Below are 13296 nucleotides of genomic sequence, written 5' to 3' on the forward strand. Positions count from 1 at the left end.
ATAAATCATACTTTTTGTATGAAGTTATCATCGTGTCCAACCATCGATTCGTTCCATTTTTTGGACAACCCATCAACGTGACCCACTTTCCAAAGGGTGGTCCAAAACACAATTAAGCTAGATAATAAAAATCGGTTCGATCGAATAGTTTATAGATTTCCCGAGCGGAAAACAGTCCTGATATACAAATGCAGCCAACTATGGTTGAAAGCACTTCTTACATTTAACTCGTCTATCCCATTGACTAAAAAACGCTTTCCAACATAAAACTTTTCAATTTCAATCGCATAAAACCTTTTAAAATCGAAATAATCTTACTGTAGAGACGATCTACATTGCAGAAGCCATTTTATTTAATCCTAACTTGTGTGTATTTTCTAGACGTTAAAAATAACTTTCTTTCCTAAACTGAAGATTAACTCAAATTCCAGGACATCAATTTGGTGTTCGGTTCCCTCAACCCCTCAGCAGGTTGCCCGGGCTCTCTTCCATAATCGCAAACATCTGGTCTATTCCATTCTACGACACGTATCTCATCTAACAACTAAAAAAAAAAACATCGCTTCTGCAATTAAGAGCATAAAAATCTGTCCTTTCTTATAATTAATTTCTAAAAAAGTAGATTAAAATAATTAAAAAATTGATTTAGGAAATAGTGCGCTACTGCAATAATTAAGAAGAAGAGGACGAAAAAAAACGCTATCGGCGTTAAGAACGGTCGTAAACATTAGACACAACACTAGCTCATTCGCCTACAGGTGAACTAGATTGGACTATCGACCGACCCATCATGCACATAACTATATCCAGGTTTAAAGCACTGACCCATAGCAAAGTTTCTGAAAACAGAGTGGACGTCCTAGATGAATATATACCATTAATTCTTAGCTTTTGTAACCATCTTTCGAGCGTAAATTGGAGAATTCCGAGTTATATATTAAAATAAATTTATATATTTTTATTAAAGGATGCCAATTATAATAAAACTAACGAGTTTTTAACAATAAAAAACACGTTTTAAGATATCGAAGGCATTATTTTTCATGGCAGGTTGAACAATCTCCTTATACTCGATGGCAGACAAAATACCATTGTTAAGAGAAAAACACCCAAATAGTGAAAACGTGTTATAGATTTATTGAATGAAAGCTCTACATTTATATATCCACCCTAATTATGTAGATTATTCCGAGAGGGAGGGAGAGAAAGGCTATTCAACTTTTGGGCGGCATCGTGGATATTTTCGTCCCTTTAATGACACGTAAACTATTCCAATTGATTTTTTTTTTTTTAAAAAGCACAAGACGATCGGGATTAAGTTTTGTGTTTTCTCCATCATCATCCACTTCAATCTCCGATAACGGATATTAATTAATTATACTACAAGGAAGAGACCCAAATAAGCCTCGCCCTTGTAAAACTATAGACCTGATTGCTGACCTTTCGCGTTACAGTTCTGAAACAGAAACAAGATTTTTCTAAAAAATAAAATAAAACACGATCAAATACCATTTCCTGCGTTAACAGTTTATTTTGAAGAGTTATCTCAGTTGCTACTTTTATTACAACGTTCAATACATTCATTAACAAGTTACTTCTACGAATTTTCTCGAGTGTCACATGACACTAACGGATGTTTTATGTGACTTGTAAGCAGTTAAGGTACGGTTTCATTACGAGTCTACGGGGTCATTCTGGATTTTTTCCTACGCTTTTTTCCCCCTTCTTTGCTCTACCATAAAATTCGTTGATGTTTCATACATATGTATATTAAAAAAGTTGTCAAGAAAATCCTGCTAATGTCAGTCAAGTCTATTTTGGAATTTTAAAAAACCTAGAAAAAAAGAAAAAAACACTAATTCTTTATTCCGGTTTAGCATTGGGTCGAGTCACTAAAAAGTCATTTAGCAAAGTTGCAACGTTTCAAAATAGTTTTGTTTTTTGCATAAGGGTACTTTTTTTCTTTATAAATTCCAAAAGTAAAGTATTTTTAAAGCTTTCTAAATGATGCGGTCCTTAAAAACCTCTGTTTTTAGATGAGTATCGACTATAGGGTTAATGTTACCTATGGTTCCAAAATGGCGGCTCGTCTCTGATTCAAGGGAACAGAAGAAAGAAAACAGTGGAAACGCACGTTCTAACCTAATCTAACCTATTCTAATAATTTGGTTGGTAATAATTATGGTAATTTATTAGAATAGTTTAAGTTAGGTTAGAACGTGCGTCCCCACTGTTTTCTTTCTTCTGTTCCCTTGAATCAGAGACGAACCTCCATTTTGGAACCATAAGTAACATTAACCGACTATAGATCACCATTGATTACTATTATTATTATTTTGGTTCAATAAATCTTTATCGTGGACACCAGTAAACGCTTCAGTAACACTTCTTGTAGATGACAGATATGAATTCAATTAAATATCTAGTGTTATCTAGTGTTTTAAAATAGAAGCATTATACTGAATGATACAATTATGGTTCTAATATTAGAAAACGTTAATGAATTTTAAACTGTTACTGAATTAGATAAGCCTAAGTTTAAATAGTTATTTGATACTTAGTTTAAAAAGATGGTGCCAAAGTGGACAGAGCTTCGTGACGTATTAATGGATCTATTATGCAATCCACCGGTTTCATCGATGAATTCAAATAAGAAATTCAGGGTTATATGATGTAATAAAACACAGAATTATACCTCGATTTGAATAATATTGCGTTATTTTTTGATGCAATCATTCGACTTTTTTAGAATTCCTACAGAACCACTTATTTTCTTATTACTTCAGAGAGTGGATATATTGCCCAATGAGCACCTCTCTCTAATTTACTTTCCTGAATTCATAATCCTCTTAAAATGCGTAAAATTTATAATAGAACTTAATTAAAATCTAGAATTGTCGGTGATAACGCATAAAAATTCTATTCGATAACGCGTAGTCCGATAACTAATGAACTATCATCTTGCTACCGACTACTTGTTTTTTTTTAGTTAAGTAAATAGAGTCCAGAGTCGGCCTGCATGATAAATAGTCCAGTCCAAACTTAGAATAAACACACAGTAACTAATGGCTGGGTGTTATTTTCAGCTATCTAAAATAGCCCTAACGTTTACGTCTACGGAATTAGGATATTCTACACAAAATTTAACCTTAGTTGCTCTAGATCATAAGTTAAATCAACGGATTAAAGACGTGTAATAAGAACTTAGTTTGCCAAAACATGTGGCTATTTTTAAAACTGTAAACGTCGCTTCCGGATAAAATTCACATTATCCGGAAGAAAGCATTCCTAGTTTAAGCTCATTTTGTGAGATAATACCTTCAAACAATGATTCAGAAGATTATACTTCCGCGTAGGAAGTTGCGATTTGTGTCAGAAGCTAAAATATGGCATCCGCGTTCTGCATTGTTTATTACTTTCAGACACGCTACACTCAGATAAACTCATTCGCATTGATTTTTGCCGTTATTAGATTAATCACAATAATAAATCATGCATGGAATTTTTCTTGTGAACATTTAAAATCTCATTAAATCACACGTTAAAAGACCAGTTCCTGCTAATAGTCCGGTTCTGCAGTCGACCATAAATTGTTCCCTGGTCTTAAGACAAAAGTTCGAATGAGGAAAAAAAGAATGCAGGAATGAAAATAAAAAAACCTGACAGTTCTCGAGAGATAATGTAGAGTAACACTTCCGTATATTCCTCATTCTAATGTTGTTTACTGACGAGTGAGATTGATACGTAATCTCCTACATCTCATTTTTTTTTTTAGATGAAAAATTTCATTCAGTTTTCGTTTTATATTAATGCGCTTTTTAATAATTTCGTCAATGCGCAGTTTAGTGTGCTAAATAAAACGAGATATCTTTTACTGATGAGTAAATATTCTTATTAAAAAGTTAATGTCGAAGTTCATGTAACGGATGCGCGACCGTGGATACTACCAGGAGGGTATAGAAGTCAACTGTAAAATGTCCTAAAATGTAACTATACGATACGTTTTGGTTATTAATTAAGAGTTTTTCGGTAACTGTGCAACGTTACGCTCCAGTTATAAACACCCAGGAATTGGTATTTTGTGGTGAATTCTTAACAAGATCCAATTTTCTTACAAATTAGAATATATGCGTGTTTTAAGATTAAAATATTTCAAAAATTCCTTGCTTTTAATTAATTTGTCACTCTAAAATGATGCCGTACGAATGTTTAATCGATTAATGTATTTATAATTTTCAAAATTACAAAGAAATTTTTCCGAAACGTAAGTCATTGGCCTGAATCGTGCATACAATAGGAACTTACTATAATTATCTACCCGTTGTTATATATTGTCTTATTAATAAAATTTACATTCTGGGTGCCTAAAACCTTGTTTATGATAAACAATCAAGGTTATGCAACTATATTTTATAATTGTACAACCAATAATTGACCTAGATACTCTTGACAACATTGACCAACTTTTTCGCCATTTTTTTATCACGCCAAAATTACGATATGCCAAAAATAACTCTATAGGTAAAAAAATAACCAAATAAAATCCCTAAAATTCCTCTTACGAAATGAAAATTCCCGTCAATGGAGCGATGCACGATTGTATTCATCTGGAAAATTAACTATAGACATTCGCACTCTTTTTAATTCGTGAAGAAAACGTTCATTAAGAAGGTCGAAAGTCGCTAATGAATCTTTTTTACTTTGTTATACAGCTTAAATAGGCTATACAATTTTTTTTTCTTCTTATTTAAATGGAAGGTATATGGAACAAACTTGCTTTTCTTACATTAATTGTTCTTTGCTTCCTTTGATTGATGGCAAGATAAGAACTTAATAACAATGCATGACAAATATGTCGTATGCGTTAAAATTTACCGTTATGGCGCCTTCATTGACGCCTTTTTTTACTGTCTACGAATAATTCCGTGCACTTTTTTCCATTATTTATTTCGTTTTTTCGAACAATTCGTATACTACATATCACCACGTCCCTTTATTTATTATTGCTTCAATAAAGAATGTATATAAATTTACAATATAAAGGAAATAAAAGTTAATACAGTAAAACCTGCGTGAAACGGACTCGCACGGTACCGAATATTTTTCCGGTTTGGCAGGTTTTATTGTATATATGTACAAAGAATTAAATTCTCCGTCTATCTCGATTGCAAACTCGCTCGATCACGGGGGGGGTTAAGTATCCCTTGCCCCCTCCGTTCCGCATGCTCTACGTTACTTCACGTAACTCTAAATCTTCTTAAGATTCTTCCAAACACGTAATTATTTTTATGGCCGCATAAAAACTCTATGCTACGAGATTTCAACTGGAAAAAGAAACTGGTTCAAATCTGCTGGTGGACCCTAGAAACACGTAACATTTTGGTAACGACAGTCGAAAAGCACGACGTTGGCATTATAATCGATTCCTTTCATAACAGACTTTACTATATAAGACAATTAATAGGAGGGGATGACCATATTTAGTATAGAAACCTTGACCTCCTTAACCTCCGCACTAAATTTCGTCAACAACCGAAATAGGAATAACGTAACAAGGCCTATCTCTAGCTATAAATCAGCAACATTCTCACGTTCTCCGTCTATCTGTTACTGACAATGTTACCATATCACAGAAATAAAATTACCCCGTATTTACAACTCCTTGAAAACAATCTAATAACTAAGAAAAAAACCTCTCCTATAACTCCAATAATTTATTAAATTATTTTAAAAAGTTCTAATTACATACATTATGCAGCAGGTCATTTATTATTATTATTATTTTTTATATATTTTTCTATATTTAGAAGTTTTAATATTATGTTCTTTACATTATGATAAAGCTTATTATTAAAATAATTAGCCTATTTAAGTAATCGCATTTTCTTTTATTTTTAATTTTATTGGATGCTTCTTAATGCCAAAAAATTTACAAAATTTCTCCCATAAAAAATAACGAAAAAAACCTTTACATTTATGTTAATTTTTAATGCTCTCTTTTAGAAAGAAATACTAAAATTTCCCTAAATTACCGAACAGTTCCCTATTGTTGGGGAAACCCCTTATAATAAACTAGAGCAGTACAGTACCATCGCTGCCAAGCTACACTTCTGAGAATATCCAGCTGAGACTGCAGGTTACACTAACTCTTTTCTAAAGGAAAATAATAATTTTACAAAAAAAAATTATGTGTTTATTTAATTTACAGATGTGTTGGTGCTGCGGCCTTGTCTATAACATCAGTCAGAAGAGAGAAGGGGAAAAAAAAAATGGCGACTTCTCCTGTCGGTACGAAACGGTGCAACAAGCTACAAAACAACAAATCAAAAAGGGGGGAAATGTTAACACTTTCTACTAATTTTCTAGCAAATTTTAACGCATCTAACCTCCGAAAATAAGATTAATTTAATTAAAATAGCTAGAATATTTTTTAAAAAGTCACGCTGACTTCTTGGAACAAACCGTTAAACGAGGATCCACCCAGCCCCGTAGGACTAGTCAAGGATAACAACTTTTACTGGACAATTTCCTGCATTGGTCATCCTAATTAAGTATTTTTTTTCAGACTCGAATTACTTTCCCTATTCTGTATTTAGAATTCTTAAAATCCCTACACAATATACTGAAGTGTTAAGAAGTATAGAAACACACAGAAGTGAAGTGGACGGCATTCTTTTGTGGCATAGAAAATTTTCATATCCCTTAACGACGGGTGGCTTATTGTTACGCTCCTTTCAGCTCTACCATTGCCCCGAGGCAAATAGCTGTAACACAATAAGTTATTCTTCGTCAAAAGCTAGAAGAATTGTAAGTTTAACCTTCCGCGTAACCTATACATTGTATATTGGAAGTTTATAATTGATAAGATTGACCAGATACTATTCTTTAATACTTCATATCGTGATGATGTAAAACAATGGAACAGATACGAAGATTTTACCGTTACAAATACATAATTTGTAGAGCGATTCAATAAAAATCGGAAGGAAGAATGCCTCCATTTTGTTACGTTTATTGGTCAGGGGACCTACAAAGACGTTACGAAACAATTTGTTTGTTATGCGGATAGTATTTTAGGAGGCCGACAACTATATCGACGTTTTAGCAGTAGAAACACGTTTAAAACTGTGGAAACACATCGGGTTTTACTGCTTTAGTTCAGCGGGGAGACGTTTTATGATTGTAAAACACGATTGAAATATACGAATCTGATAGATTTCGCACCAGTTCCTGTTGATAAGGCCTCGGATTTAAACAAGAAATTTGCTAAATTTGACGAAATACGAGTGTTTTTGTTATAAATAGAAACAACACGAAGTTTATTACCTGTCATTTTTCCCTATTTTAAGCGTAATTAAATAAATATAAACCAAGTTTTGTTATATTCATTCACTAAACAGCGCGAATAATTATTTCTATTTTAGTCGTATTTCAGTTTAATTTTTTATGGTTAAAAATAGAAAAGATTAACTTTTTTTTTAATCGAAAAGTTAATTAAACTTCATATAAGCAAGTAGCTAGCATCTCTATATAAATAGATGCGGATGACGAGGATGAAGGATCTTCATTACGGATGATTACGCGGGTAGCACTTGAAAAATTGATAAATATTATAATAATTAATTGAAATTTTGATTCTTTTCTGTTCGGATAACAGAAAATCGGTTTAAAATAGGATTAAAATAGAAACAAGTTTCCTCCATTTATTCACACGACGGCATTTCCTTTCCAATCTTCTATCGGAGTAACTGGATTTTGTCTATGGTCTTACATTTATAAATGAAATCTTTGCTATATTTATTGAGCCATTAGCACCGTTGATAGTGCTATTACAGTTATTAAGAACTAGTTATTAGTTATAGTCGTCTATTATAGTTATTAAGAAGAAAAACGTTAACACAAATAACTGCAGATGTATGTTAATGACATACGGTATAACGAGAGACATAAATCCGTTTCTTAAACATTTTCTGCATCAGAAAACATATAAATTTAATGCGTATTTCTCTTAAATTTTAAATAATGATTTATTATACTAAAGTTTTTAATTAAATAAGCTTAATTCTGCCTTATAAAAACACAATGGAAACGATTCAATCATATAAAACTGTAAAGTCGTAGTAGCCACACGCCACGCACAACACGTTATTTTATACACCGAAATAATTGTACTTACACATAATATTTGACGTTATTACTAGTTTATTTTACGAGCTTTTCTTATCGAGACGTAAGTAACGAGTTTTACGCCATTTTCCCCCCGTTTTAAGCTCGATCGAAATGCAAAATAACCGTAATTTTTCTATATATATATAATCACAAGGTAACGTTTTACGAGTTGAAATATCATTGAAACGACCGAATTTTCGTGTAGTTTTTCGTGCCGAAAACAATCGAATTATATGAAATTTACGAGCCGACAATTCAAATGGAACGTTATAAATAAAATAACTCAAATTTTCGCCATTTTTTACGCATCAAAAACGTACGTGTCAATTCTATTTTTGCAATTATTCGCCGTTTGATACCTTAAAATTTACTCCTTTTTTTTAAAAAAAGGAGTAAACTTTAAATATATTTAAATAAAGGGAAGAATGTCGGCCACGTTGATCAACCGAGTAACGTTTTATAAGCTAATCTACGCTGAAATAATCCAATTTACTTCTCTGCTTCCTTCATTATTTAAAATTTTTGACGTAAGCGTAGAGAAAATTTTAAAAATTCAATAAAAAATGGATTTAAACAAATTCAAAAATTAACTTTAAGTCATTCGCTAAATGACATTTTTAACATTATAAAACGTAATTTAACGTACAGAAATCAGTTCAATTCTCCTCCACCTTTCATCAATTCAATTCTTTTTTAAATAATTTTATTAAAATAAAAAAAAAAAAAGAATTACTCTTCTTCTATATTTAATCTTCATTTTAACCGAATTTCGCGTTAAATTTCTTAAAATTCCCAATGAAAAATATAAAACGATACACGATTCTGACATTTTTATTCTAAATTTAACCGAACGAAACGAGAAAAATATCGATTTTTCTCCAACAAAAAAGAGTTAAGATTACACAAATTTTAAATTAAAATTTTAAAAATACAGTATACGATTCTTAAATCGGGCCGTGTAGAATTTTTTGGAACGTTTCCACGCCGGCATCCGTTACGCGTAACAACTTCAATTAATATTCTATAAGACGCTTCATCCGTCGAACGTGAAAGTAAAAAAAAAAAAAAAAAAAGGAATTTCTTTAAAAATGAATCATATTCTTATAAGAAATCCTGACCCAAATCTACAGAAAAGATATTCTGATCCGAAAAAAAAAAGAAACCAGAAATACAACATCTGTCAAATTCTAGAGAAATAAATTTCTCTAGAATTTGATTCTTTCGAGAGACCAGTGTGTCCCCCTCCTGTGTTGTAATATAAACATTTATAGCTTGTTAAAGTTATCATCGATCGATAAACACGTGATTGATAACGGTTAAAAAACAAATTCTAAAAGGGTAAAACGACAAATTGTTAAAGTTTAAAGAGGAAAAAACGGCTTATTCCTAAATCCAAACGGATCTATCGTGATGGCAGGATTGCTTTCACGTCCAGCTTAACCTCAAAGTTTGACCTCAAACCACAGATAATGACATCCTTTATCGGCTAAACTCGAATTTAACTTCCTATTTATAAAAGCTAAATCCTTTTTTTTTTCTATTACTATTATTCTCTATAAATAATAATTTAATTGTGAAAATGTCTTCCATGGCCCCGAGCTTTAACAAAATCTTATTTTTTGGGCGTTCGTAAACGTGTACTGTCGAGTCTTACTGAGTTATCACCCTCGAATTGTGGTTTGACGCCCACTTTTATGATTCATCCGTGTCTAAATTCTTTTTATACGTAAGCTGAAAGTAAATTAGGGCTCGAACCGAGTAATTCTCCTTCGAAACGTTCGATAAAGAGACGACAGAAAAGATACAAAACCGATATAACCAGTGTCGAATGTCCTTGCAAAGTCTCAAGGATATTTTTATAAATCACCTGCAAAATGACCGGTTTCTATTATATACATAAATTTCTTTAAAATTTAATTTTTTCCTCACTTATTTAAGTCCTTAAATATTTGAGTAGAACTACCCGACAGTTCCGCTCTTTTGAATAATTAGCATTGACATTCTGCATCACGTCCTCCTTCCTATGGCGAATTTTCCTGGTTACCTATCAAATTAAATAGATGAGAAACTAATTTATTACATTTTCGCACGCTTTGTAACTTAAAAAAAAAAAACACTCGACGAGCTATAATTTTCCTTTCACTTCAAGCCTTTGACTACTGAATTTTTCCTTTTTTTCTTTGGTGAAGAGATGCACCGAAAAAAAGTCGAGCGGTGAACGTACCGATTGTATAACTAATTCGCATGCACATAGGTGAATAAAAAAAAGAGGAAAGCCTTCCTGTAAGCCATCAACTGTATTGCCGTGCTTCACTAGTAACGTTAATGATACGGACGAGATGCTGTACTAGGTTCTAGTCAGCTACAAGGTTTTACCGTAAGGGCTGCTGACCTAGATAACTCGGCAACAGGTAGAGTATGATAACTAAAAATACAATTACCTAGGCTATTGGCGAGCGATTGGGTCTGGTTTCGTTCCGGGTGTGCTGATACCCGCTTACAATAACAATGTAAGACGTTGCTGCGGGGATAATCCAGATAATTATTTACGAATTTAAAACGTAAAGCGCTGGAGGAACCCCGAGTGATGATGCGAGGAAAATACTCTCTAATGCCGAAAAAAACTCTTATTTGTTGTAAAATATACGTAATAGACGAGGCAGACGTCCCTTTAAAATCGTTAAACGAGCCGAAAACTTTCTTTAAATCCGTAAAAACCATTAAAAATTGTGTGAATCCTCCTAAAAATCTTTGAAAGCGAGAAGACGATGCTACAGATCTGGACGTGATTCTCGAGATATATACCGAGACAACTTAAAAATTTAATGTCTAAATCGACTTAAATTCTTCTACAAAACTGGTTTCTTTTCTACGTAAAATCGATGGAAAGACGAGAGATCGGGTATGAAGTTTCGATCCCTGTTTACATTCAAACTGGGTTAGCAGGTTCCCGTCCAATTTTACAAGCTTCGAGTAGGCATCGAAACACATAATTTAAAATTACAGGGCAATAACGAAAATCTACTGTAAACGAGAATGCACTCTTTAATGCTTGGTTGAATATGGTTATCATCTTTTCTTCTTCTTTTTTAATTATAGAATATTTCTGGTAAATATCTGGGATGAAACCTCCGAAAATCCCGTCATTTTGAGATGATTTACGAGGAAGAGAGCCATAAATACCGCGTATAAGAGCGAATTGGTTCTCTTTCATTGTATAGAACTTAACCTGAAAAGTTAATAAATATAGAAACGCCCGAAAGGTATTTTATAAGGAAGAAGTTTTTAAGATATTTTTAAAATCGGTAGTTCAGCGATCTGCTAAGAAAAAATAAAAAGAAAAAAGGAACTCGTATTTTATAAAAATTCGATAAGACTTACCCTGACTAGCGGCTGATTTAATCCGTATAAATAAGAAAATAAGTAGTATACACTTCATATTTTTGAGTGCTGGAAATATCTCTTCGCTATAAACTACTACTTGTGATAGGCATAGTCTAGTCCAAACAAGACACAACTTAGTAGTCCCTTTGTGAGATACGGTTGCTTCAACCGAGTGTCATATGGCAGTGAAGAAATGCACGAAGGAAAAAAAAAAAGCTATGTACAGTACATCCACCCTCCCCTCTACTCAGCCATGTGGTTGAGTGTGAGCGGCGGTTGTGACCAAGTTTACTAGACGACCTACATCGCTTAACGGTGCTCGTATCGGAGTGCTTCCTTACTGACACGTGACCCAGTCTCCGCCTCGTCGCATTCTTTACCCCACGAAAAAATCATTATTCGTTACGTTAATCGATGCCGATACGATTTATGTATGTAAATATGTATATATTACGCTGTTTGGGGTACGAAATAATTGCTTGTAGTGAGATTTATCCCCGTTTTTCATCCGGGAGTAGGCCACTAGTGGGGTTATTCCCCTTTGATCTAAGGTTATGTCTGAAAAAGAATCGACTAGTTATGAAATCTTAGAGGGATGTCTGCGCCCTTAACTGAGTTCGAGTTCTTCCGATATCTTACAACCGGATATTAACCTTATCGCTGATCGTCCGAGTGATTACTGCCAGTTGCACCTGCAATTAAGATACACACCAAACTTAAGAATCGATAATAAACAGTATACGTTGCTAATGTATAATTAAAAATAGAATTAACAGTACAGTACGTAAGAGCTGTTTGATGATACAGACGTATAAACCATATAATAATTAATAATCATTAGTAGTATCTGCCGAACAAATCATTCACAGGAAGAACTGCACCTTCTTTTTTTTTAAATTAAAGGCTGTACGTCATAGTAAGCTTTAAAATAGATCCGTTTCCACGTGGTTCTGCACACCTTAAACGCTGTAACACGCGAGAATTGATAATTAATGTAATGTCACACGCGAGACCCTATTAACTACATTAAAACAAAACTTTAGGACCCCTACGGTTCACAATGAATTCATTTTTTTTTCATACTTATTTGTCAATAAACCTCGACGGGTGGCACGCACGACAATAGTGACATAATTGATATTAATTGTTTCCATTTTGTTTTTAAAGAATTCTTTTGTACTCATAATCGTTACGTAGCAACCTATTTAATATTCTTTACCTATTTATAATCCCCAAAAACTTTAGCCAATTAAACAATACTTAATCGACCTGAAAAATCAACATAGAGAAAAAAATAAAACTTTATAACGGCTTCACGTCGCACCTACAGACTGATGAACCTTTTGTTCTCCGACTTCTTGAACTTATTTCGTGTGAGATAAATGAGTTCAATTAACAATTTCCGCTTCGATTTATTCTCTCAAACACTCTAAATCTCCTTTTTTCCTTAATATTGTAAGAACAAGAACGTGTTAAACCGTATAAGAGCATTGCTAACGGGAAAAACGTGTAAAAAACCGTATTACTTCTCTCACTTTTAACATAAACTAATGCATAACAGTATGTATAATATATTTTTTAAAATAAAAATGGTTTATTTACAACGAGAATAGATTAACCTACAGAGTCAAAGACCGTTCAGAAGGGGGAGGTAAAGCATTAAACATCACGCGATTCGATTTTTTTTTAAACACGATACAAAGTTCCAGATTGGTTACAGTCTCATGATGATGATTATTATAG

At 32.9% G+C, this 13296-nt stretch overlaps 1 protein-coding gene across 2 annotated transcripts in view; it reads right to left on the reverse strand.

Annotated features, from left to right (window-relative positions):
* Positions 1-12201, reverse strand: part of LOC136985097 (protocadherin Fat 4-like) — a 62965-nt gene extending 50764 nt beyond the window's left edge. The window contains exon 1 of one of the 2 annotated variants that reach the window (XM_067282301.1): positions 11551-12201. In XM_067282301.1, coding sequence (XP_067138402.1) covers positions 11551-11608 — 58 coding nt within the window. In that variant the 5' untranslated portion in view covers positions 11609-12201. The remainder of the gene's footprint in view (positions 1-11550) is intronic. The other variant, XM_067282300.1, reaches the window with a different exon arrangement.
* Positions 12202-13296: the final 1095 nt, after the last annotated feature.

This window comes from Centruroides vittatus, unplaced genomic scaffold (genome assembly GCF_030686945.1).
Source record: "Centruroides vittatus isolate TY-2023 unplaced genomic scaffold, ASM3068694v2 contig_950, whole genome shotgun sequence".
Lineage (NCBI taxonomy): Eukaryota > Metazoa > Arthropoda > Arachnida > Scorpiones > Buthidae > Centruroides > Centruroides vittatus.